Source organism: Suricata suricatta, chromosome 3 (genome assembly GCF_006229205.1).
Source record: "Suricata suricatta isolate VVHF042 chromosome 3, meerkat_22Aug2017_6uvM2_HiC, whole genome shotgun sequence".
NCBI classification, from domain to species: Eukaryota; Metazoa; Chordata; class Mammalia; order Carnivora; family Herpestidae; genus Suricata; species Suricata suricatta.
In genome coordinates, this window is record NC_043702.1 from 99,986,986 (window position 1) to 100,014,780 (window position 27,795).

At 47.0% G+C, this 27,795-nt stretch overlaps 1 protein-coding gene across 6 annotated transcripts in view; it reads right to left on the reverse strand.

The window, feature by feature from the left end:
• CLASP1 (cytoplasmic linker associated protein 1) overlaps positions 1 to 27,795 on the reverse strand; it is a 263,630-nt gene that overhangs the window by 21,228 nt on the left and 214,607 nt on the right. For 5 of the 6 annotated variants that reach the window (XM_029934726.1, XM_029934725.1, XM_029934723.1 and 2 more), the window contains 6 exons: positions 20,445 to 20,588; positions 19,866 to 19,972; positions 11,308 to 11,458; positions 4,843 to 5,089; positions 2,260 to 2,450; positions 487 to 615 (listed from right to left, as the gene is read on the reverse strand). In XM_029934726.1, coding sequence (XP_029790586.1) covers positions 487 to 615; positions 2,260 to 2,450; positions 4,843 to 5,089; positions 11,308 to 11,458; positions 19,866 to 19,972; positions 20,445 to 20,588 — 969 coding nt within the window. Of the gene's footprint in view, positions 1 to 486; positions 616 to 2,259; positions 2,451 to 4,842; positions 5,090 to 11,307; positions 11,459 to 15,818; positions 15,936 to 19,865; positions 19,973 to 20,444; positions 20,589 to 27,795 lie in introns of all 6 variants that reach the window. The other variant, XM_029934721.1, reaches the window with a different exon arrangement.

Genomic DNA, 27,795 nt, shown 5'->3' on the forward strand with positions numbered 1-27,795 from the left:
CGAATGCCCCAGGAAATGGCAGAGCCCTCCTTCTGATGGCAGCAGCCTTAGGGACTGGTCAGGCCTGCTGTACACTCGGAAAGGGAGTCAGGGACCTACCAAAAAGCACCAGGCCCTGAATGGCACCTGGGCTCGGCCGCCACCCTGCCCCAGGGCCTGGGCCATGTTCTAAGGGAGTGACCCTTTTTTTTTTTAACATTGTTTTTTATGTTTACTTATTTTTGAGAGAGAGAGGGAGAAAACAGAGGAGGCACACAGAGATAATCCCAAGCAGACTCCACACTGACAGCAGAGAGCTTAATGCAGGGCTTGAACGCCTGAATTTCGAGATCATGACCTGAGTAAGAGTCAGATGCTTAACCGACCAAGCTGCCCAGGCGCCCAGGGAGCGATTCCTTGCCTCAGGCTGCACACTCCTCTCTTCCCACAGCCTCACTGCACCCCCAGACCTGTCTGCACGGCTCTAGGGCCAGAGGCCTGGCTTACCTCCTTATGGGAGTCTTTGTGGGCTTCCAGAGTCTTCATGATCGTCAGCTCGGCGTAGTTTTTAAATCTTGCTGGCTGGTTTCTCAGAATCTCCCGCAGGACTCTCAACGCCAGTGCTCGGATGGAATGCTGCAGCACACGAGGAAGGGGAGACGTTAGCAACAACCCCCAGCGTTTCCCTCACACACCGGCCCAGAGCGTCTGCAAGCAGGCAACCAGCCTGCACCCCCGGTGTCCTGCCAGCACCTGATGCAGGTCACACTGCTTTGGTGGCATAGGCTCCTCAGGCAGCCAGTGGCATGAGGTGGGCATAATATGCCCGCACAGACTTTCCCAGGATCTGGCACCTAGATGGGGCCCTGATGACGGTTTCTATAATGAGCCAGAAGAGCGAACTGAATGAGGGCGATACGTCTAAGTTCATTATCCATTTCCCAGAGGGTTTCCAGCTCTTCTGAGGTGGGCAGAGGCATGCAGATTACCCTTGGTAAAGAACAGGTAACAAGCATCTAACCACTTCATCACCTTGACCTGTAAGGCAGCCACAGAGCTGTCTTTACTCCCAAGCTTCTGCGTGATGAGATCACGGCGGAGGGGCACGCGCACCCGCCTCGAGGTGTCTGAGGCCCAAGTGGCACCGTTTGGAGGAAAGCCAGTCCAACAGGCTCCTAACCTCACTAAAAGAAGATGGGTTTACTCCGAACTGAGCACCTCCCGATTCTTCGTCACTTGTGTGTATCATTGGCACACTGATGCACTGTCTGCCTGCTCTCTACTGAAGTCACTTTATCTCCCAGTGGGGTCCAACCAGGCAGGCTCCTTCCGTCTGGCCTCCCCCTCCACCACACCATTACCCTGAAGCATCAGGAAGAAATCAGTCACCATGACATGCGCCGGCACCCTGCACACTGTCTTCTGTCAAAGTAACCACAACGTGACCCCGAGAGTGACCTCTACCATGGGCTGTGCGGCGCTTCCTCAAAATTCACCTGGCCCTGCCCTTGAGTTCTTCATCCCACCTACTCTGTCATTTCTGTGGCCTCACAGAGCCTGGCGCAGAGGTGGGGCTTGACCGCTAGGGATTCATTCAGACAGTTCCCAATGTTTGCTGCCGTGTCCGCATACAGGACCGGCACACGGACAGGAGCCGGCAGGGCTCTGACTGGGTTACCCCCGACTTTAACAGTTATCTACGTGGTGCCCATGTGGATTCCAGCCTGGACACGGCACAAATTCCTCACTGGTCACCTTCAAATGTCACAGTGCGAAAAGAACAGAAAATAATCTGTGCTCTAGAACTTCTTGCGGGACCAATTAAAATTACTGGAACTGCTCCCATGTGCCGGCGGAACCGGCACAGAATACCAGGGAAGGCAGGATCTAGTAGGGTCTTTTAAAAAATGAACTTTTCTATTTCTCAATTACGCATGAAACCTAAAACTCACACAAAAAAAACCTCACTGTAAAAAGCCATTCCATGCTAACAAAGGTGTAAGAAATTTTGTGTTAAACAAGCTCACGTGGCAGTTGAGTTTCCCTCAACTCCTGCAAACTCAATTATAGAAAAAACATGCACAGAAACAAGCTAGGAATGGGTCCTGTCTCTGACAAAAACATGACCTAACTGGTGCTCCGGAAATACTGGGAAAATGTTTTCATGTCAACAAGAAGGCACAATAAAGAAAGTCAAGCTGAAGCCCAAGGTAAGCAGAACAGGGCATAATAACCCGTCACAGGGGAAGGGGGGCCGTAAGGACAAGGAAGGCGCCTCACATCTTTGTCCCCGAGGGTCTCCAGCAGCAGGAGCAGGACGGTCTTGAAGTGCTCCTCCCAGACGCCCAGGCTGTCCTCCCGCGTGATTTTGAGCAGCTCCAGCAGGGCGCCTTTCCGCTCCTCCACCCGCTCGTTGTGGTTGGACAGCTCTTTCAGAAGGTCAGCCACCAAGTCAGAATGGTCAATGGGCACTGGAGAGACACCGGGAAGAGACAAGTCACCTCACAAGGACACGGGGCTGTGGACGCACCCTCCACCTGCTCTCCACTCTCCAGAGGCAGCCCCCCCCATCATTCCTGCCGTGCTTTGCTGCCCGCCCGTGACACCCTAAGAAGGCCATCTCACCAAATATGAAAACAGAGATGTGGGAATAGGTGGCAAGGACCAATATCAACGTCCTGACCCTCCCTTACCAGCTTTTTCCCCTTCTAGTTCAGACAAACAGGGGAAGCTGTCTAAAAGTCTCTATGTGACTGTCTTCTCTCTCCCAACTCTCTCTCCACTGCAGCAGCTCTAAGTCAGGCCACCACTGGACAGTCCCCTCCCGCTGTCACGCCTGCTGACGTGTGCACATTCTCCTCCAGGCCCTCCTCACTGACCTGTCTCTCTGACATTCCTTCCCTTCCAGAATACCCAGAGCTTAGTAACCAGCACAGTGAACACTAACCAAGGTGTTCAGACAGCGCGTAGACTGTCTGCACCGACTATACAGCGTGCAGAAGCCGCCGAGCAAGAGGACTTCCTTCAACCATGAAAGACATCTCCTTTCTCTTCCCATGAACGTTTAAGAAACCTCAACTCTGAACATTTCCTCTCAATAGAAAAGGATGAAAAGGCAAGGACAAATCATTAGGAACTACTTAAGTTTATATTTGCATACTTTTTTTTCTTAGCTTCTAATGTGGGAGAAAACAAACAAAGCAAGTTTGAAATGTTAAAGAACTCCATCGTTTCCCCCTGCCTTCCCACCTTTCTCTTTAAAGCCTTTTAGTAAGTTGGTAAGCCTTATGTAAACTGAGTAAGTTTAGTAAGCCTTTTACGCAGTTGGTAAATAGATAACAACCAACACCCGATCTCTGTTCTATCTTTACCAAGACCAACAAATGGGCAAGTTAAATGATGTGTCAATTCTATGAACAATAAAAGGAAACAGCCCACTACTCCTAAAAGTGCAGTTCATAATAAGCACCAAGCCAATAGCCTAGGGCCCAGTAAACAGACCCTGGGATTCCCTGGAACTTACTAGCTGCTGCCCACCAGCCACCAGCTTTTAAACAGCCACATGCTCTCAAACGGCTGTGGGACTTCATTTCTGTCTTAGGATCTCATCACTGATCCAGTGCAAGAGCACAGTTTTCTTCCTTCTTCATCTTTTTTTTTTTTTTTTTAAAGTAGGCTCCACGTCCAACATGGGGATTGAACTCACAGCCCTGATATTAAGAGTCACGTGCTCTGCCAACTAAGCCAGGCAGGTGCCCTACAGTTTTCCTTTTTTGTGACCCTACTGAAACCAGCATCTGCTCTCGTGTGGCGCCCCTCTTTCCAGTGCCATTGTATTAAGTCCTTTTTCTCTGACAGGCCATGAGTTGCTCTGGGGTCAGGGACTGTGTCTCATTTGCCTCCGTGTCCCCAGCAAGCTATACAGTTCATGACACACAGTGAATGCTGTTTAGAGTTCTAATTTAGGGAGCTGATTTAATTCTTCATTCAAAACTGAAAAAACAAAACAAAAAGCTTGGAAACAAAATGGACATATAATTTTTTAAAAATGACTATTACGTGAACGTGACATCAGGTGAAAAAAGAACGAATTAAGTTCCAGATAAAAACACCGTCATACCAATGCATGCCTAACTCACTTGTTACTCAGTAATGGACACTGGTTTTAACACAAGTGTCAAAAAACAAAGCACATCACTAGACTGGTTCTGTTCATGCCAAGTAGGTGACACTTGGGGCAAGCAACTTAACCCTTCTGAATGTTAGTTTCTTGACTGTGAAACGGGAAGAACCCCCTCTGTCTCAGGACAGAAGATAAATACGGAAAACAGATGAGCCGCAAGCACATGGGACGCAGGAGCTCAGCAGCCGCTAGAGCCCGGCTCTGCACAAGGCAGCAGTCAGCCGCAGTAGCTACGGGAAGCCTGGTTAAAAAGCTGTTGGGGAGAAAGGGGGTCTCAGCGGTGCTCCAGGGCCTTCCTTCCACAGCTCAGGGCTGGGATGGCTCAGGCCTCTGCTCCCTGACCGCTCGCTGCGACCCCCCCTGCACCTCTGACCTCCACTCAGGCCCTCGCTCCCCGAGGGGAACCGCTGACCTTCTTCACCACACAGCGAGTAGCCGCGAGGTTGGGCCAGCATGTGGGTCCTGGTTTCAGGACTGCCTCCTTACAGAAGGCGGGGGCTGCGCGTACACCGGGCCCAGTTGTGCCTTCCACGCCTAAGCGCGTGGCGGGAGCTCGGTGAGGAGCGAACAAACGCCTGCCTGCATCTCTGCTTGCCCTCCCTGCCCAGAGCTACTCCGATGCGATGAAGCCCCAGGAAAGCAGGTTTGGATGGGGGGGAATCAAGCGGAGAAAGACAAACCGTCTCGAAGCTGCTCCATGTCGTCGTCAAACACGGCCTCCTTCAGGGCCGTCTTGTCGTAGGTACTGATGGTGTCTGAGTAGGGGTACGGACTGTAGTCCCGCACCCGCGGCCCTGGGAAGGTCCGCGGGGGCTGCGTGTTGAGCAGCGACGTCTTGTTGTCCAGAGCCGTTCTGCCTCCTTCCACCACGTCGCTGCCTCCCCGGCCCTCCGTGGCAGGCGACGAGACTCCACCGTCCCGGGACACCTGAGGCACAGCACGCGGTCAGGTCCTCTTCAGGACTTGGAGAAACTCTTCCTTTACTTGTCACAAGTACTGGGAGAGCCAGGCTTCTCCCTTCAAATCTGGCCACTGACGAAGGATAGTTACTAGGATTTCAATTTGCAGACATTTAATTCATAAACTACCTTAGCAGGGACTGAACACGCTTCTGTCTTCCCCTCTCCACTTGCTAATTTACATGCAAAGTCTGTTAATTTACATGTGAAGCCTGTTTTGTATGTGGGGATGACTTTTTACTTAAATGTTCCTTTTTGAAAAAAATTTTTAAATGTTTATTGTTGAGAGAGAGAGCGCGCACGCGTGAACATGAGCAGGGGAGGGGCAGAGAGAGAGGGAGACACAGAATCTGAAGCAGAATTCAGGCTCTGAGCTGTCAGCACAGAGCCTAAGATGGGGCCTGAACTCACGGACCATGAGATCATGACCTGAGCCGAAGTCAGATGCTAAGCTTACTGAGCCATCCAGGTGCCCCTGAACATTTCTGCAGGCGTCTCACGTGCCAGCACGGCAGCCTGCCACTCTCTTCGTGGACCAAGAACTCTCTGTATACGCTCTCCAAAGTGGTGAGCTGGTTCCTCATCTCCGTACCTGGAGGGAGATGGTCCCTGGACACTTGAGTCTCACAGTGGGTTTCTATGCTGAGTCAAAGGACAGCTCCTGTTAGTATTTTCTGAAAAATTTTCTTCCTGATATATTCCGAGCCTCATCCTCAACAATTCAAGTCCCTAGTGTTGTTTGGCCCTTGTGCCATGTTCCTGACTCCCTCGCCTTGAGGGGTCCTTCCTCCCAAGGAGCACTGGCCTGTCCGGCTCCCTCTGTGGGGTGGCACCGTAAGTGACCAAGCAAGAGCAGGCCCACTGTGGGGAACTGTGGGAGGCAGCAGCCAGGAGCCAGTAGGGAGAGTGCAACTGCGCAAAAGCTCTCCTGCCTTTACAACCCTTGCGGCTGTCCCAGTTCCTCAGAGGTTAAATCACTTGAGTTAAAATGTTAATTGCACCAATGTCCTTCAAAAGCTTTGGCAATCATTAAGATAGTAATGTTTCCAGGGAGTATGGTACAACGCTAACAGTGAGAACAGTCTTTTCACAGCTATGGCTGCCTGTGTTATGTATAAAACTGCCTGCGTGTGAGAAATAAAGCGGCAATTCGGGCATCACTCATGTTGTTCCTCCCGTCCCCATCCTTTAACTCTCTTCTTTTCCTCATTCCCTTACCCTCCTATCCTTGCTTCTCAGTGCCCGCGCTCGCACTACAGGGAACAAAGCAGAACTCTTTCTTTCCTCATCTCCAAACTCTGACTACGTACTGTGGCGGGGACCTCTCCAGGCCGCGGGCCGCACTGCGGACGCCAGGGGCGCAGGTTTTCACTTGTGCTCCCGACAAGATACATCTCTTTCATTTTGCACTCATGCAATTATGACAAAATATAGGTACATCATTTTAATTACTTAATTGGCAGGCATACAATTCAGTGTCATTAAAAACACTCACAGTGTTGGGGAGCCATCACCACTACATTATGTGCTGGGCAGAACTTTTTCATCTTCCCCAACCAAAACTCTGCACCCGTTAAATAATGACTCCCTGCCCCTCCTGGCCCTGGTACGTTCTATCTTACTTTCTGTCTGGATGCATTTAACTACTCGAGGTGCCTTAGATAAGTGGAATCAGAGTATTTGTCTTTTTGTGTCTGGATTATTTCTCTTGGCCTAATCTCTTCAAGGTCCATTCATGCAACATGTGTCTCTATTACATTCCTTTTAATGGCTGAGTAATACCCCACTGGACATAAATATCATGTTCCGTGTAGCCACTTGTCTATGGGACACTTATATGCTTCTACTGGGTCACTGGGAATAATGCCATTATGGACACTGAGGCAGAAGGACCTGCTCAAGCCCCTCTTTCACATATACACCTGGTGAACTGCTGGGATGTGTCTAGTTTGCAGAACTGACAGAAAAGATTTGATGCTAATTGTTAAGATGTAGAAAGGATGTGTAATACATGCATAGATATGAACAAAGTAAGACTTTCAGGTTTTCTCCCAGCAGAAAGATGATTCATGGATGGTTTCAATTTTTTTTCTCTTTGTAACTCTCTTTCAAAGTAAAACACCTATTATAATAAATTATAAAAGGAGAAAGGGTTTAAAAAACTTTACAGACATTTAAAAATAAGCTAAACTATCCTAATTCTAATCACTTAAAGTTTTTTTTTTAATTTTTGAGAGAGAGAGAGAGAGAGAGAGAGAGAGAGAGAGAGAGAGAGAGAGAGAGAGAAAGGGAGGGGGAGGGTCAAAGAGAGAGGAAGACACAGAATCTGAAGCAGGCTCCAGGCTCTGAGCGGTCAGCACAGAGCCTGACACAAGGCTCGAACCCACGAACTGTGAGATCATGACCTGAGCCAAAGTTGGCACTAAACTGAGCCACTCAGGTGCCCCAAATCACTTTTAACAAAAGCAAAAAAAAATCTTACTTTTTTTCCCTAAGTTTATTTAGTTTGAGAGTGTGAGTGGGGGAGGGGCAGAGAGAGAGGGGGAGAGAGAGAATCCCAAGCAGGCTCCACACTGTCAGCGCAGAGCTCGACTCGGGGCTCAAACTCACGAACTATGAGATCATGACCTGAACCAAAAATCAAGAGTCAGGATGCTTAACTGACTGAGCTACCAAGGCGCCCCTAAAAAAATTCTTAGTTTTTAAACTTATATATTTATACTAGTCCGTATCTTCATGCCGATCTTGCAAAGTGGGAATCACGGCACACATACTGTCACACATTTTGCTTTTCTCATGGTGTAAGAATGTCCCATGTAAATAAAGTGTTTATAATAGTTTAATCACACCATTAATTCTACTGTGTTCTAGTAAGATTTACTCAACTATTCCCCTTCTACTGTTTTTATTAAAATGTTTGTTTTTTGCTATTATAGATAATGCTAAAATAAACAACACTGTAACAATACCTTTCTTACCTGTTGCTGCATTTGTTATGTAGCATAGACTGCCTAAAGTTATATTACTTGATAAAGAATATGAAACTTAAAATCATTTATGCTGAATATAATGTTAATTAAACTCCAAAGCAACTGCATCAAGTTCCCATGCCACCAATATTACACGGGGTTCCTTATATCCTAAAACATTAAATATTCTGATTTCTACCTGAAGCAAAGTGGAACAGTTTAGAAATAAAGCGCAGCCTCATATGTATGTTTGCCGTATTTCTGTAATCACCCGTTGGGATGGACTTTCTCCTGCATGTGAATGTTCTCGCCCGGCATGGGGAACGGCCTTCCCAGGGGAGCTGACACTCGTCCTGGCACAGGGCTGTCTTATACGCAGGGCCACTAATCATGCCAAAGGACACACTGGCTCCCGCGTCTTTCACACGTAATGGGCTTTCATACCCAGCCCAGCTTCACTCACAGTCTGGTCATCGGCAGCGAAGATTGACAATTTCCAACCTGTTCGACAACTCAATTTCTATCCATCCCCTCACGTGGTCCTCTGTCCTGCCACCACGCTGTCTATCTGGCCTCGGGGCTCCTGCACCGCGTCCTGCTGATCCTGCCAACCACAAAGCTTCCATGCCTCACCACCTTCTCTTGGCAAGCTTCACCCCTTTTGACTTCACCAAAGAACTTTTATACTTTGAGAAGGCGAAAATCACTCAAAAGTCCCAAAACAGGGCACTGAGGACATGACTGTTGCATCCATGTGATGAACTCTCACTGGGCCATAAAAATCCCCACGGAAGAATCCAGGTGGGGACAGTGCTCACACGAGGGGCTTAACAGAAAGCCCGCCAGAACGGCACTTGTGTGAAAACCAAACGAAAACACTCTGCATACGTCTCTGGGCATACACGTGCATAAATATATACATGAAGAAGTAGAAAAATACACACTAAAGTGTTACGGTGGTTCTCTCTAGAGATGGTGACCTTTCTCTTTTGCCTTTTCTATGTTCGCCACAGATTACATGTATAACCGAGAGAGGGGACACCCCAGGCATCCGCCTGTCTTAGGGCCTCTGCTGTCCCTGGCAGGGCTTCTGTGTCTGTAACTGGAGCCCTCCCTCCTCACAGGTGCTCTGGAAGCCTTCTCCATCCTCCTCTCCACAACTGAACCCCAGAGTCAGCTTGGCCTCTTTCCACTGCTCACAGAAAGTGGGAGTGGTCGGTGGGGGTGCCCCAAATTCCCCCAGCCCACCCCGCTTCCCAGCTAAGGCCACCAGTGCCCGGACTGCATCCCCTGGACATCCTCAGGGACCCATGTCCACAACCAACCACGCCCTGCCACGCATCGTCCACATTCTCCTCCTCACTGGTCCCCTCTGCATTTTGATGAGTCGGGTGTCCCAGAGAAGGTCCTGACTGATCCCTCCTGGATGCCCAGTTCGCCACTCAGGCAGCTCCTCTCAAGCCACTGCCACGTGGTTTCCACCCTTGGCTCCACTCTGCACGGCGCCCACAAAATCCACTGTGCACCCGGAAGAAACTGGGTCTGGAAACTGGAGATCACGACTATGTGTAAAATTTAAGAAGAAGAACATGGCCGTCCAAAACCTAGGCCCATGCTCCAAGAACAGGTCTTGGCTCTACGTCAAAACAATGGTGAATAAATGTGTGTTTTATATGTTTTCAGCTAAAATACAGTATTTGATGCAGATGGTAAAAAAAAAAACAAACAAACCCCAAAGCCAGTGGCGCCTTTTCATGTCACATCTGACGGATTCCTCTCTTTGCAGCAATGGCCTCTTTGGCTACAAGACCCTTTTTTTTTTTTAATTTTTAAAAAATGTTTTATTTATTTTTGATACAGAGAAAGACAGAGCACGAGAGGGGGAGGGGCAGAGAGAGAAGGAGACACAGAACCAGAAGCAGGCTCCAGACTCTGAGCTAGCTGTCAGCACAGAGCCCGACGCAGGGCTCGAACCCATGAACGTGAGATCTGACCTGAGCTGAAGCCGGAGGCTTAACCAACTGAGCCACCCAGGTGCCCCCCCCCCCGCCCCCAAGTGTTCCTTAAACTCTCTGAGACCCACTCTCCTGGTCTCCCAGGCAATAACCTGTGGCTTTTCTTCCTTCTGTCCCTTAGTGCTGATGTGCCTTAGAATTCTGTCCTTACCTTTCACTTGGTTATTTCACTCACTTTTTAGTCATCATCGAGTAACTAGTCAACATCTCTCAACTCTCCATCTCCAGCCTGAACAGCCAGCCTCAAGTGCAGGCTGGTATCTGCAAAGGCCTAAGGAATATGTCTGCTTGGATACCCTCTGTGTCCCCTAGGCCGCAAACACTCAAAACTGAATTAAGTTCCACAGGGGTTAACATACATTTTTCCTCCTCCTGTGCATGATCTCACTGAACTGAACTGCACCAGCGCTGGATAGTTCTAGCCAGAGACTTCGCACTCTTGTATCTCAGCTCGTGCATTACCCAACCCTACTTCCTCCAGAGCCGGTCTCCATCTCGGAGTGACAGCAAGCTTCCTAAACTTTTAAGTTTGACCACCCCACGTCCCTGGTTAAAAATCCTTCTGAGACTCTCCAGTGACCCCCAGGTGAGGTCAGACACTGGCAGGAAGTCTCCTCAGGGTGCGTGCCCTCGCTGGGCCAACCTGTGCAGCCTCTTCTCCAAACCTTGCCACCAACGTGGCAGGCCGCTCTCTGCATGCCAGCCACCTGCAAAGGGAAGTCACGCCGTGCCCGCCGCCACCTCTCTGCTTTCTCCAGGTGTGCCCTCCTATCTGACCAAACCCCCCTCCACCCCTGCTTCATGCGGCTCCGAGGTTGCCACCACCTCTCCTGCTGACCCTTCCTGGGCTCTGAGACCTGGCTGCTCCCGCCACACCACCATTCCCCACTGATCCACTGGCCGTGCAGGGACTGGAGCGCCTGGAGAGCCACGCTGGTGTCTGCTCCAGGCCTGTTTTTACCACGTCACAGGGATGAAAATACATCCAGGAGAAATGAAGGCAGACAGGGGGAAAAGCTAGCTTACATTCTTCACAAAGAGCGCTGAGGGTCACTCAAAGTTTTGTAACGGTGCCTTGGGCCTCTTAATATTATTCTAACTACGTGATACAAATGAAGGATGAAGTTCAGGATTCACGTGCTCAGTCCTCGGAGTTCTCACTTCACTGAAACACAGTTCTCGGTTGGCCTGGGGATACTTACAATATCGGAGTCCTTTTTGCCATCTCGCTTAATTGGCTCGTTCAGATCCTCTTGGCTTCGAAAACTGAACTTTTCGATGGCTTCTGTAACCCCACGCAGAGAGCTGTAAATCTCCTCCGAGTTCAGGTTCTCTGTGTCATACTCCAGCATGCTGAAGGAGCAAAGGATATGGCATTTCTTAAATTGAAGCACATGCATAAATCTGAGGCACGGGCATAAATTACTTCTGTTTATGGAGTGAGGTACAATCACAGTTTGTGTCTTTAGGCGAGTTGGAATGAAAAGGAGACACCTTCTGTTAGAGTGCCACCACTGGACAATCGCACGTGTTCCTTGTCAAACCAGGCCCCAAACACATCACATCAGCGGTGAGACCCGGTGGGGGGGCACAGCGATAACCATGAGAATGCAAGAACTCAAAGGGTGACAACTGGTGACAATGCACGAGGTAATGAAAGTGGAAAAATAACTTTCATATCTTGAAGATGAAAATAAGGAGTCTGGTTGTTACTGGTCTCAAATGTACAAACAGATTAAGAGGGATGGGCATTTCAAAATAAAGCCAGCATCACAAGCAAGTTTCGCAGGGGCAAAGCAAACGACCTCACGAGACTGGGTAATGCTTACCCGGGTTAGAAACGTGGGAAATAAAACCCTACATTCAAAAACGATTCCAAGTGAGATCCACCCTACCAATCCCGATCATCTAACCCAGGGGCTTGTGCATATCTAACTCTTCCAAGGTGCTGACATTTTACGTTTTATAATAAAAGCAGACCTTATACATATGAGGAACATTCCTAGATGGATGTCTAGAAGTATTTAAAAAAGCAGGAAATATTTGCCCCTTACAGAAAAGTGACACCAATAACTGCTCCTTTAGTTTGCTGAGCAAAGCAAAACTGGAAACTAAGCAAAAATCCCAAATAGCCTTTGGGTGGCATGCGAGGTGTCAACAGGCAGTGTTTCAAAGGTGTGGAGAGCTCACTGAAGCAGGTCCTGAGACTGGGACCCACCGTTGTCCCTCACTGAGAGTACGGAGGACAAGCACAGGACAGAGCACAGAATGAAGAAGGCAAAACATGAAGCAACAGTCAACGAGGGGCAAAGTCAACGCAACTGTGTTCATTTAAGGGTCAGCTGCTTCAGGCAAACTTGATGAAAAGATCAGAGGAGCTGGTCTAAGGGAGGTTCCAGAAAGTCTTGAGCTATACTGAGGACTGCTAGGGACACTCGAAGAGTCCTTGGGTGTGTGAGCATTTGATAACATCATTCAAGACCGAAGACATGCCATCTTTCGTGCGTCAAAAGAAGTCACTGAAACTAGACCCTCACTGGCAGGAAACTTTCCTACATGCAACACAACCAAACCTGTACATTCTCACAAGAGGCTGTTTCTGACAGCTTACAAACAAATGATATTTACTAAGCCCCTCCCCACCTTTCCTTTTCTTTTCTTTTTTTTTAAGATTTGGGCAGATGAGCAACAGAAGAGGTGGATGGCTCTCACTTGGGGGGAGCCAGACCTCTATTGGCTCGCGGCTGTAATGGTCCAGGTGTTTTCTACGGCTGGACAGGTCCCACAGGGCTCAACACCTGAACTCCCCTTCAGAGATGGGAGCTATTTGCCTAAAACTGCAAACCAAGCCCAGATAGAACTTTCTTGTTTTCTGATGAAAGGAAATCTATACTCCAACTGTACTTGGAGAGTTCATAAAAATACACGCCAACTCAACGACAGGCTCTGGCAGCAAACACAAAGAAATGTGAATGAACATGTTTGCTGCTAAAATCCCACGTATATGCTGACAGGAAGTGGAATAAAATACCTGAATGGAATTAAGATGCCGACCCCTGCCAAGTTCATAAGGCTGTCTATGAGGCAACCTCCCTTTAATGTGGAGAACGCGTGACTAAGGAGCACAGGGGTCCCTGCCCCTCCCTTCTAGAATGCCACAATACCAGCTTATGCGGGAGCAAAAGCATTTATACATCTGGCCAGTACACTATTTTTTATATATAAAGACTGAGTATGACTCAAACAAAAAATATGTATACGTGATGTAAAAAGATGCCTTAAAACACTTTTAATCACAACAACCAAAAATAATAGCGTAGCCCATGCAAAAAGGTAAAAAAAAAAAAAAATGGAAAGAATGACAGGTGGACAAGAGCAAGTCTGGCGGAACGTTCAGCTTTTAAGGGATGTCACAATATTATTTTCCATATGTCGCTTCAGATAACATTAGCTTTCACTTCATCTCATTATTCGTAACCTGAGCAGTCTTAAAATATTTCACTTCCATTTAGAGAACTTCAGCATGATTACAGTAGCCTCGTCTGAAAATAAGAAAATCAAGGATGCTGCCAGTTAATGTTCCTCCTTCTTTGAATAAATGGTGAGAAGTACACGTCCGTGACCAAGTATGATCCATGGTGACACTTCTTTTAGGCTCAGTAGCTTGAGGTTTGAAGTATCTCCTTGGTATGAAGCTAAAACTGTGAGCACCAGGTGAGAGACAGCGGTGTCTGTCGCCAACACGAACCAGTTAACGTTGCTTTCTTTGCTAGTTAACGTCTTGGTATTTGGGTTTTTCCAAATTGATGTCTATGAGCCCTCATTTTGTAGGGAAAAATGGAAATTCCCATGAAAGCTGTCCTCAGGGATTCCCAGATGCCGGGGCCCCGGCCAGTAGAACATGAGAGAGCAGAGCAAGAGGGACACAGTGGCTTTCTCAGAGGAGGCTTTGTGTAGGTGGACCCATCTACCACCTGCCCACACACTGTCTTGTCTTAGGGTCTTCTGTAAACACTGTGATTAGACCCCAGAAGGGTTTCCTTAGAATTCTTTAGATGAGGAAGAGCTGCTCAATTGGTCAACATTCACTGGCCTACAGTCAGGCCATGTCACCCAACACTGGGGCAGAACAGAGCTCTGGACTTGCCCTGTTTGTGAAGGGTCCCTATCAAGGGTGGGGAGATGGATGAGGTCGGGTCTCCAAGAACGGTGACACTAGAGACAGGAAGTCTGCTTTCTTGCATTTTCCTCTTTTGTCATTCTGTAGGGAAAATACGTGTGCACTGGGAAGGACAGGCAGATTCTAGGCATGGAATTCGGACAATCATTCAGGATGATGCAATCAATAGTTTTGGCAGAGAGCAGAGACAAAGATTTCCTCTTATTTGTATGTAACTGATGGATTTTTCTAAATGTAAAAGTCTCTTGTCAATGCTCTCTCGCTCACTGGTCAACAAGTTATGGGCATTTACTAGCCTTAGCTGGGTTATTGTGTATATGTGAAAGACGATTCTGGAAATGGGGGGTTGATGGCTGCATGGGAAGACTGGCTGGGCCAAAGCTCTGCGCAGTAGGGCACACAGGTCAGTGTACTTGAAGACAGTCAGTGAACAGGACTTGTACTCTGAGGCCTGGCTAACCTTTTCATAGAAACCGTAAGTACAGTGACATGCTTTAGTGACATGGACCACAGCAGTAGTCACATCTGCACCTAGAAACAGTCATTACAGGATGCTCCAAACACCTAGGGGAGCTGCTCTGAGGGCTCTAAGAGTTTCAGAAGGAAGGTGGCGTTGAAGTGTCACTATGTACAGCTCCATTGTGCTGTGGGTACAAAAGCAGAGACGTGAATCTTCTGTGCAAAAGCTACCAGGAGGCGTTCAGAAGTGACAGACCTTCTGAGAGGGGGCACACTCACTTCACACAGCACAAAGGCAGCTGGGCTGGCCAGTGCCCTGCTTGTGTGGTCTTAGGCTTCAAGGGAAGGGGTCCTCTGGTTTTTGGGCCTCTGTAATAAGCACCCGAAGGACCCTTAGGCAGGTATCTAGAGGAATCCATGGACCCTACTTTGTCCCACTGATCTGTCATCTGTCTTAAATCTGAAGGGTGCCCCACCTCCTTCTTCTAGACTCTTTAACCAGGGGCTTGTAAGGGTACTGATCCCGCCCTTGCCTAGAGGCAAGGACACCTCAGTGAGATGCAACAGGGAATGCACCTCCTGGGGCTTCCCCTTCTGGATCAGACTATCAGCACACCTTGGTACACTGTGCAGGGAATCAGTCCTCATGGTCAACAGCAGGCCTGAGCGCTACAGGTATGGCCTGGGACAGAGTAGGGCTCATTTGCTTCTGGGTGGGAAGGCCTTGTCCGCCTAAGAAGAATATGAAGGAAACCGTGCCCCTCTCGCCTGCCTCGACTGCCCGCTGTTGTCCCGGCACCTTCCGGGGTGGGGGACTCAGCTCTGCCTGGGCCAAAAGGCTCACTACAGCAGGTGCTGATGGATTTGGTCAGTTGATGAAACGGTTATCTGTCCCTGTGACATGGCAGGAGCCACACTCGTGCGGGTCGACAGAGATCACGCACCGGCTCACGCTTCTCACCAAGGCTCTACTCCTGCTCCTCTAAGCCAGAGGCCTTCCCAAAGACCTGAGACGACCCTGGAAAAGCAATAATATTGTGACACCTCGGACAAGGTTAACAGGTAGCTTGTTACCTGGGAGAGTAAGAGCGCCTGAGAGTCTTGTGGGAGGGAGCGGTGGGAATGGAGTTAGGCTGAGAAAAGGGAGGTGGGTGCTTCGATAGCCCATCGGCACTCCAACCCCATAACCGACTGCAGTGATTAGAAGAGGAGAGTCAGAAAGAGACAACACAAGGCAACGGGGAGGGGTGGGGGAGGGGACAGGAAGACACGATATCCCAAATGTCTTCCGGTCTCCTTCCTTGACCAAGCTGTCAGAGTTAACTGCAGCGAAACTTAACACTTCATCATACAGGGGAAAAATGAACACATTTTGTTTTACAGTTTGGTCCTTGATAAGGCTGCTTTATTCTTTCCCCTCTCGATCAGGCATTGTTTTTAAATCCCATGAGAGTCCACGGGTAAGACTGGGGGTGTGGGTCTGCACTGGGAAGGACACTCTGAGCACGCACACGCAACTATATATGGATGTTCAGTTTTAGGTAATGCAACCGTTTTACAAAGAGCCAGATGAGGAGTTTCAGGCCTAACTCAAATGAGAACCCAGGGACTACGTCAGGAAGACTCTGAGAATGTGCTGTTCTGACCGGAGCGCTCCAGTGGGGGGCGGGGGTGGGGAGGGTGGCATGTGCTCCCTGAGGCCAGGATCCAATCAGACAAGGGTTTGGAGGCCACCACAAGCAATTTCCTTCTGGAAGAGTAACAGCACCACTCAAGGGCTACAAGTCCCTGGCTCCTATCACCTATGAGGAGAATTAAAATTCGTCTGAGAACACAGGCAGCCCTCTTCACTTTGTGAATGTCACTCAACAGCCTGGGCCTGCAGAGGCCCTGAAGGACAGCTCTAACAGCTGCTGCACACCAGAACGGCCATAGATACCAGGAGAGGCGTGGGCCGACCTGGCAAAATGCGACCTGAGGCCCAGGATGGAGTTGTGGCCTCAGAGACCACGTCCCGGGGGGTGAGGGTGGGGGGCAGGCAGCACTGCCTATAGCTGGCATTCATCATAATAGTCCCAGGAGCTAGTCCCCACCGAAGACAGCTATGGCCTCACTCGGGATGGCAAGTAAGCGGAGAGAGGAAAGTTAACCACAGACCTCCTCTAAGTCACATACTGAATCGGGGCGCAGGTACAAGAGGAATTCGGGTGACCTCTCAGCCGGAGTTCTGCTAACAGGTGGAGCAGAGAGCAGACAGATGCCCCCCCACTCCCCAGCTACGGTAGGCTGGGTGTCTCAGTTAGTCCCCACTTTGCTTCTAGGGAAACTATTGACCCTCTGATGCAATAGCTGTAAAATCCACCTAAAATTACCCTTTCTGGCTGGGGGTAACAGAGGCGAGGTATTTAGTATCATTCTGCTCTATGCCATGTTTGTTCAGAACGTTCCGCAGACCAGGGCGAGGAATGCCATCCGCTTCCTCACCTCAAAAGGAATGGATGTCATGTGATTTCTGAAGCCCCTTGCCACTCTGTTTTTCATTGAACACAAATCACACTGAGTAAAATGAGCTAAAATATACAGATGTGTTTAATGATACAAATCTCTTAGAAAATCCAGCAGTATTTGTTCACTAGCTAGGAATAAGGGGTAAATCTTCCCTCACACAGAAAACAACTAATGGAACATTTCACAAAGGTTTAGCGTTAGCTACGGCTTCTCTAATACTATTGTGCTGATAAAAACAACTTTCTTGCTAGCAATTTCTTTTAACTACCAAATCAGATTTTTTCATCATTTTAGAATATTTGCTTATTAACACGCTGTGATCTGAGCATTAGAATATTTGGACTAAAAAGAAAAAAGATACTAGTTTGTTTTGCTACAAAAAATTAGATTAAAAACAAGTAATTGGTAATAACTTCTCCCCATAAGAATAAAAAAGCTAACATTTCATAATTAAGATGATTCAAAAGAGTGGCAGGTCACAGAAAATAAACACTTCAAGAGCACTGCTCAAGAAAATCTGGGATTATGTATCCTTAGGAATGGGGTAACCTCGTCCATTCTCCTATTTAATGCAAGAGTTCACTTTTTTTATAATTTTCCTGGTGACAGTATGAGGCCTATTTGATTATCTCCAGTGATAGAATGACAGAAAGCCTTTTTTCCTATTTCTGGACACTTTTCGTTGTGAGTTCACGTTGGCGAAGGCCAGCTGGCTAGGGATGCACTGACGGAGGGCACATTCCTTTAAAAAATAAAGAAACCACACAACTAAATAATTCCCTAAAGAGGAATTTGTTGACAAGAAAATATTTATGCCACAACTGACCTTATTCTTGAAAATATTAATATTGAAAATAAATCCCTTCCACTGACCTGCAATCCTGACAGTAAAAATTAGAACCAGACCAACTGAAAATAAATGGTGAGTTGGAAAAATAAATGAAGTTTTAATAATCTGGGGACCGTGAAGGTTAAGACCCAGCCAATGCATAGCTCGGATGGATTATGCTAGTGGCCACCACCAGACTTTACTTAGACTAGTAGCACATACAGTAACAGAATACTTAACTTGTGTTTCACCTTTTGCTTATTATCTAAGGAATGTGCCGCCCTAATAATGAAATAAAACACACGAAGAATGAACTGTGTATTATGGAAGAGTAGATTTCCCTATTAATGGTGAAGCATTACTTCTGGACAAAGGAAACAATTTACAGAGAATACAGGTTTTCCAGAAAATCCTCCCCACTCTACTGCCTCAAGAAAGAGACTCTGATTTTGCTGTTAACACCAGATGCTGGTCACTTAAGACGAGCCATATACTTTAGATACAGATGTTAACATGAGAAAAAAAAAAGAAAAAGTTGGGCTTCTGGCACTGGGGAAAGTCACTTCTGATCCCAGCTGTCTGATTACACAGCCTGCTAACGTCATGACAGCACAGACCAAACCGGGGGCCATGATGTCATTCTCCATGCTACCTGAGCATGGTCCAAGAAGGGGGACGAGGGGAATTGTGAGGAGGGCAATACAAACAGTAGGAGAACACAAATGCTGAAAGTATACAAAATACTTGTGTCACCAAGAGAAAAATACAGATTTGATATGTTCCAAATACTTGGACAACTTGAGGAACCCAAGAGAACTTCACTAGTAACAACGGAAGACTTGGGGAGACTCTTGCTCGTTTACAAGCTAAATGTAAAGGCACTTACTTATATTTTGACATTTTCCCACTAAAGAGGTAACCCTTAAAGGGAAGATGGCATACTTGCTGTAACTTCTTGTCATCCTGGTTTTGGCAATCCTTAGGACAGAGCCCCCTGATCCTTATGCTCAGAGACCTCAAAGATCTGGCCTTCTTGTACACAAATAGAGCATGCACGACCCTCACGTGTCCGGGCACTCTGACGTCTAGCCTCTAATGCTACTCAGTGAGAGGAGGCCATGGCAGACTCTAACACACACCTGGGAGTCATGCCCTTCACCAGGCAGAGACTTCTCGAGGCTCTGGGCAGATGGAGAAGCCCACAGACTCTGGGACAAAGCCTTTTTCTTATTTAAAGCCACTGACCCAGACTCTGTAAGACCAATGTTTACATGGTCCCAACAAAAGTCTGAAAGCAATGATCTAGTTTTAGTTCTCAGGTTCTGAATACCTCTCCGGAGCAGCAGTTTGCTTCAAGTGTGAGCCCCTAATTACAGCAACTGTGTTCGGAACGACAGTTGGCTTGGAAAACTACCCCAGGCTATGTGTGGACTACAGGGATGTATTTAGATGACAAATACCATAAGGTGCTCCTACCACTTACAGAATGGTGATGAATTTCTAAATCATTTCAGTGTGGAACAGTACTAAATGTGACTTTTAGCTTTCCAATCTCTAAGTTATGAGGGAGTGCGGAGAGCTGGACGAGTCTCTTAAGAACATTCAGCACAAACTGACTGTGTTGCCGCAGAACTCAACCGCTTTGCCCAAGACTCTACAGAGCACTGGGCCACACACTCTCCTGGTGCCTGTCCGGGTTCTGGTATTAAGCTTGGTCTAAACACCTAGAAATGGGCCAGACAGACATTGGGGTGGTTTCCTCACTTTTGTGGAAATAGCATTACCTGGGAGAGAGGCCCCCATGGGAACAGTTGGTGGGTGAGGTCAGGGGGCTGGTCCTGCTGCTGGTGTGTCGGGAGGGAGTCCGGCCAATCGTATTGCTCGGGGAGCCCTGGGACGAAAGCAGAATAAAATAAGATAAACACATGCACAATCGGGGTGACTTTCCTCTTAAAGACAGATAAGGCCAATTTTAAGGGCACCTACACCCAAAATGGACAGCTGTCACACAGGGGCTCCTCAAGTTGAACTGACTGACGTCAGCTGTGTCAGAATAACACCCACAATTGAGCCCTTCCATCTTTATAGTATGAAAAAAACAAGCAGTTCGACAAATAAAAAACTAAGAGACCACACAAAAACTTAACGACTGAACGATCTCACTTAAGAAGAAAGCTACACTCAAACACTAGGCTCACTCATCACTGGGACGACTGAAGCAGCAGACATGTGCCCTCCCCTCCAGCTGTCCACAGTTTACTACAAGACAAGAAAGCTGGCCATCCTATTAGAGCAAGTCTAGATGTGGGACTCGCAGAGGTCATGGTCAGCACAGAGGCAGCAGTCGTGACCCAGGCACTCACCACACTGGTGTTACTAGAGTTCTTGAGGTGGTTATGCAGGAGTTTGGTGGCACCATCCTGGAAGGTTTTTGGCAAGGCACCAAGTAACATGGTAAATTCAGGAGTGTTCAGTTCAAACAGAGAGATAAGCACAATTTGCGCTGCCTGGAAAGAGAAGACGTGATTCATTTACGTAACAGGCAACAGCATATTTTGGTAAAAACACTCTTTAAAGTTGTCTTACAAAAACTTTTTCATGTGAGTATAGCAGTAATGAGAAGACACCTTTGTCATAAAAAAACACAAACAACAGGCATCAGGAGAAAATAAGATCATCTGTTACAAACAGCCTGATTTCAATCTGGAAAATATGGCCCAGTTTCATCTTCATGCCCTGGCTGTGGATTTCCACAGCACGGTCGTACTAAATGCCCTTCCCCATGCTGTCTAGCACCAGGAACAACGCTGCTAAATACGTGACCAAAACAACGGGAGAAGGTGGAAAGGCTGAAGACAGTTCACTCTACCAAGTCAGACTGGATGGGGCTTCCGGCCCACCCTGGAGGGAACCAGCAGCGGCCAAGGGGCTAACCTGAACAACCACTCTCCCTCAAGCTCCACCCTGAGTGACTGAGAAAATCTGGAGGAAGAGTTTAAATACAGCTGACAAACTCCTGTTACACCTGTGATGTGAGAAAGGCTGGTGCTTGGGGAGCGGTCCTGACTTACAAGGGGTGCACCGCGCACTCTGGCAGATGCTCTGCTCTTCCGTATTAACTGGGACGGCGCGCGGCAGGGAGCAGCCTGGCAGCAAGGTGGGGAAGCAATTAGCTGAAGCAACAGCAGCCCAATGAGACTGGGATTTCTCCAGCAAGCCGTGTGCTCGCTATGGTTCTAAGGAGCAGCAGGCATAGCGAGCTCACAAAACAATGCTTGAGGAATTAGTTCCAATGGCTTCGATTCAGAACTATGCCAAAAGAAAACTTTGGCAAATGATGGCATCTCTGACAAATTTCTGAGTCAAAGGAAAGAAAAACGCATCTTGAACATCCTCTAACTAAAGGATATGTTTATTTATCCAAAGACTGTAGTAATTCTTCTGAATATTTTTTCCCATGATATAGGGGGCTGCAAAAAAACATACTTGCTGGGGCACCTGGGTGGCTCAGTCAGCTGAGCGTCCAACTTTGACTCAGACCACGATCTCGCAGTTCACAAGTTCAAGCCCTCACATCAGGTTCTGTGCTGTCAGCGCAAAGCCCGCTTTGGATCCTCTGTCCCTCTCTGTCCTTGCCCTGCTTGCTCGCTCTCGCGCTCTCTCTCTCTCTCTCTCTCTCTCTCAAAAATAAACAAACATTAAAAAATATATATCTGCTTGAGAAATGCTTTGGAAATAAACACCACAAAATATTTCAATGCTTTCACTATGTTTTAAAATTAACCCTGGATCCAGTTAAGACAAAACTACCATTTGTGTCTGGAGAAGGAAAGAAAAATCCAAAGACCCCCCAAAATAAAAATTAATTATGAATTTTAAAATATCAGAATGTTTTTTTACAGAACCAGAAACTACTTTTTAGATCTGTCAAAAGCACTCAGGCACAACATTGGGCAAAAGTATCTTACTTTCTTCCCTAACCTCCAAATATAGTCAACAATACTGCCTTTCCATCCAAATTAAATCCCAGGGGGACTGGGTGCCTTCCTAACACAAGCAAAACGCAGTTACCAACTGTACCATGCATTTGTAGATTTCATTTTTGAAATACACTTAACAGTTATCTGAACGACTCTTTTTCACATCGATATCGTATATATTAACATGACTTCTATATTTGTAGAACAGTAAATTCAAAAAATCATGCAAAGTAAACTGTGCATTTAAAAAAAAAAACCCTTTTTTATTAGATGTTAGGGGGAAAAAAACGCATGCAGAAAAAAGATGCACTTCAAAGAGAAAGAAAGAAACAGACTTGAGTTCTAGGAGGGAGAGAATAAAAATGTTGCCAATTTAGTAAGGAAGTTCAGGGATTTATTTTGTAATGAATGACAATGGCATTTCAAAATTATAAAATGTCATCAGTATTTTTATGTGACATGTACCATTGCCTTTCCTTTAAAAAACCATACTTCTTCCCAGAATGACAGGATATCTAACATCACAAATTAAAACTTGAGGTTTCTCATGAAGCAAATGATAAAAATCAGTGGGATCTTTCAGGAACAGAAGGGCTGCAAGACGACAGGCCTAGAAACTGTGCTCGTTCATGGCCATGTGCGGCCAGGGACCCTCCGTCACGTGGGAAGCCACTGCACCAGACTTTAACTTCTGGCCCACTACACAAACTTCCCTTTCAATATTCCCTAACGGTGAATTTGGTAAGAAATCCAAAAGCGAGAAGGGGAATTTTGAAAATATAACTCGTTGGACAGATGGTACATGTGTGGTGATTTATACATATAAATGAATATAATTTATTTTTACACTTTTCAAAATATGAAATGTAAATGATTTTATACAGTTTTCAAAAGTCACCCTTTGATTTAAAGCTGTTTTCAAAGTAAAATCCTTTCTAATGAGGTCCAAGCTCCAGAAATGGATAGAAAATAGGATTTAAATATGTTATTTTAAAAATATTTTATATCACAGCTTTAAAAGGAATGAGACTCTTATGGTCCTAAAATGTTCTGTCTACAGCCCTCTGTGTTAGTGGGAAGTCAGAATACTAGAATCCAAACAAGGAAGACAACTGGGTTATATTTATCATTATCATCAATACACTCTCTTTGAAGGAGTAATTCTAAACTTAGGGATAGGTTGAAGAGACTCATCTTACAGAGCCTGGGGCACAGCTCATGCTTCATACTGGATCAAACAGTGCAGTGCACGCTGTTCTTGTACCCTCACTCAACTCTTGCCTTTGCTAAGAGGCAGAGGCAGTGAACAGCCAGACCAAAAGCTCAAGGTTGCTGCTGACTTCTCTTAATGGACAACTCCAGGGTCATTTATTTTAAAGACCAAATGGAAACTTAAAAGGAACTGATTCCCACTGACGCCCCCACAGTAGAAATTGGTAGGTGAGGGCAAAGGGTCCTTCAGATCTTACAGCACTTGCTGAAAAGAGCCCCCGGGCTACCCACTGCCTTGAAGGCAGGAACGAATTCTCTGACAGGAGGTCAGTAAAGCTGCTGACGCATGCTTCAGCGCTGGTATTAACTGGGGAAAACTCAAACTCTGGGAGGAAAAGAGGGTTTCTAATTTAGTAAACAATTACAGCTCCCTCCAGATTGTCATTAAAATTGCCTTAGAAAATCACCCAAGAAAGGTTACTTTCTCAAAACCTTCAGACATTTCTTCTTTAGTGTCTTTTATATGGTAGAGGTCTGCACTCAACAAAGCTATTTGTTTTGGGCAGGTAATTAATCATAAAACACATCAAAACACAAACATTTATACACACACACATTCAACATAGTATTATATTAATTTTACATTTCTTCAAAATCTTTTCAGTGTCTGGACAAGGGTGGTCAGTATTAATAATCTAAAATGCAAACAGTGAAGTGTCTTTTTTCAAATTAGTACATAATTCAAAATCTACCTGTTTACAATTTTCTTCCAAGTTTCCTTCTGCAGGCCCAGAGCAGGCGGAAGCTGCCCTAGCGGGGAAATCCTCACCTACTCGACTACGCTGAAGCGAGGACTGACAAACAGGAACGGCAGTAGGATTTAATGAGAGAAGAAGCAAGTGCTTAAACCAGGGTTGTTTGTAAGCTGTCAAGGTACGTGGCTTCTTTTACAAAATCTCCTGGCATAGATAACCTAACAGCGAAGGACAGGAAGACAGCACCAGTCTCAAACCTCCACCGTGTGCTAGGCGCTTACTAACCGTCCTCCTTGCCGGCAGTAGTAGCGTTCTTGAGCAAAAGGTCAAAAGGAGATCAAAAAAGTCAACTAATTCTTTGAAAGAGCCAGTCACACTAAAGCTGAGCCTGAAATCCTGTTTGACAGGAAAATGCTGAGCTTGGTGGCCAGGCCACAGTGCCTACCTCTAAGTAGACATAAAATTTTTCAGTTGCGAATCTCAACTTTTGAAGGCTATTTCTATCCTCCTGCTCCAGGCAACAGCACTTCCGTACTTTCCAGGTTTCCTCGCCAGGCCTTCATTTACTACATTTCCCAAAACGACGTGTGGGAGCTAAACCTGCAATCTCATTTGACAAAGTAGGCAGGTGCTAAATGTTAGAAAATCATGTATGATAAGCAAACCCACGGGGATTCTGAATCCTGGAAGATAAACATAGCATTAAAAATTCTACTGCATTTACATTCCCTTTGGTTGATGAGAGAAATAAAAAACTTCCTAATGCTGGAAACAACCGGAGTTCTCCTTTTGCTTCACGAATAGCAGAGCCAAAGCCAAGCTAACCCTCCCACAGCGCTGAGGCAGCTGCAACAGCAAATGAAGTAGTAGCTACGTCTGTGTTTCTCTGCTGCAGCTAGGCCTCGCACTGAAGCCTGAGGCTGGGGCGGTCGTTCCCACTTTACAGAGAACAAAAGAGAACCCCCAGGTGGAGCTGTCAGCTGGCACCAGCACCAGGTGGCCAAAATCTAGACTCCACTTCTCTGTTAATACGTTACATTAACTCAAAAACACAGTTCCCTCAGAGGAAGAGTTTGGCCAACAGGACTCGTAAGGGCTCCCACACCTCAAACAAGAACAAGGTGACTCTGGAATTCGCTGGGCCAGGGAAGGTCCGGGCGGGGAGCTCCCCGCTGGCCCCGTGTGCCCAGGCCTGGCGAGCCCCCTCCATGCTGGCTGGCTGTGCTCTGGTTCTGGCCGCCCTTCTGCCCTCCCCTTCAAATCATTTTAAATATTCACACACCCCTCTCTCTCCGACAAGAGACACCCAAAACACAGAGATAAAAAGGGAAACAAAATAAATATGAAAAATGCCGAAGTCAACAAATCCAGAGTTCTATTAGCTTTAAGTTGCTTTCCCACACAGGACCTTCCAGAATGAATTATACTGCCTGCAGACTCCCCAGGTGTTGTCTGCAGAAGACGAGTGTTCTCCAGGGTGAGGCCGGCGCGAGGGCTTACTGCACGAAACTCAGACCGAAGGGCTCTCCTGGCCTTTAGAGTGTCATCTTGCCCTACTCTTCGGACATTTAAGCAGGAAAACTTGGTTTGTAATCACAGCTTTTTAAATCATCAAGGTTTCCCCCGCACCTGAGAAAACTTTTAGTAATTGTGAATGAAAGATGGGGCAAAACGTTAAGTATATTTAAGAGAGACAGGGTGCATTAATTTACCCGGATAAAAATAGTTCCCGTTTTACTTTTTTACAGCTCTAAAATGATAATGACAAGTTTAGATCTTGGAGCAGAGTGATATATATACTACATCACAATCTTTGAGTATTTTAATTTATTCAGGTGCTCCATTCATTTAGACCAGCTTTCAAATATGCCCCAAATTCTGGTGCCAGGCAGTGTGCATCACTTACAACAGCACCTGTTAGTATATACACGTCCTTTCGATGGCACGTCAGAACTGAGCACTCACACACGTGACTGCGCCTCCAGGAAGGATCAATCTGCAGCGCCCTCATGTCCAGTCTGTGGCTGAGCAGTTACGGGGCAGAAGGACATATATCCGAACACCGTGCTTTAACACACCGATTTTAATCAAACAATAATGCTGGATGTGTACAATTGCAAGCCAAGCAATCTTGAGCCACAGACATTAAAAAAAATTTTTTTAACATGTGTTTTTGAGAGACATAGAGAGAGAGAGAGAGGGACGGAGAGGGAGAGAGAGGGACAGAGCGTGGGCAGGGGAGGGCCAGAGAGAAGGAAACAGAATCCAAAGCAGGCTCTAGGCTCTGAACTGTCAGCACCGAGCCCGACGCAGGGCTCAAACCCACGAACCAGGAGATCATGACCTGAGCTGAAGCAAGACACTTAACTGACTAAGCCATCCAGCCACCCCTTGCACCACAGACATTTAAAAAAAAATCTAGAGGTGCCTGGGTGCCTCAGTGGGTAAAGTGTCCAACTACATTTCAGCTGAGGTCAGGATCTCATGGTTCGTGTGACTGAGTCCTGCATCGGGATTCTCTCCCTCTCTCTGGGTTCCTCCCACCACTCACGCATGCGCTCGCTCTCTCTCTCTCTCTCTCTCTCTTGCTCAATCACTCCATAAATAAACATTAAAAAAACCAAAACCCTAGAGAGCACCCAGAATGTAGAGATGCATCTGCTAAATTGAACCTCACCACAATTCAAACAGATTAAAAAGCCCCCTATTTAAGTAAGAGTTAATGAATAAATAACTGTAGAAGATTCCTGCCAACTCACTGGAAAAATGAGAAAGCCGGGGTAGGCAATACACTAAGCTGGCCCCGGAGATCCCCATCTCCCGCATACAAGCCCTGTAACGAACCTCCCCCAGGAGTGAGAGAGGCTTGGGAGTGATGGAGCACCATTCCTGTAATTGTGATGGTGGAAGGGACTCTGCAGATGTAATTAAAAGTCCCTCCCTAGGCAGGTGGCTTTTAGTGCATCAGAGGGGGGATTATCCTGTGTGGGGTGACCTAAGCCCTTAAACAAGGTTGGAGGTGCTGGCTTCGCTTTAATTTCTCCTTCATTTTGGAAGAATAGTTTTGCTAAACAGAATATTTGGTTGATGGTTTTTTTTTCTGTCAGCACACTGAATGCCATCCCACTGCCTCTGTCCTCCACGGTCTGTGAGGAGACCCAGCGGTGGGTCCTACAGAGGGTCTCTGGGGGATGTGGGGCTGCCTCCCTCTTCCAGGATTCTCTAGTTGTCTCTGTGTCTCAATTGTTTGATTACAATGTGTCACGATGTGTCTATCAGTGGGTCTTCTCTCATCCGACTGGGAGTTTGCGGAGCTTCTTAGACAGGCAGGTTGAGGTTTTTCATCACATTTGGGAAGTTTGGAGAAATTTTTTTCCCCAAATATTCTCCTGCTGCTTTGAAGAAAAAAACTGCCAAGTTGTGGAGAGGGCCATGTGGCAGGGCATGGAGGCAGCCCCTCCGAGCTGAGAACGCCCCCTGCTGACAGCCAGGAAACAGGCCCCTCAGCCCTACCGAAATGAAAGGAATTCGGCCAAGAACCAGTGAGTCCGAAGAGACTAGGTGGGCCTCAGATGAGACCAAAGACCCAGATGACACCTTGATTTCAGTCTATTAAGACCTTGAGCAGAGGACCTGAAGACCATGTGCCTGATTCTTGAACCACAGAATTACGACCTAATAAATTAGTGTACCTTCAAGCTACTAAGTTTGTGGTAAGTCAGTATGCAACAGAAACTAACACAGAAATTAAAACAGGGAGCCTCCAA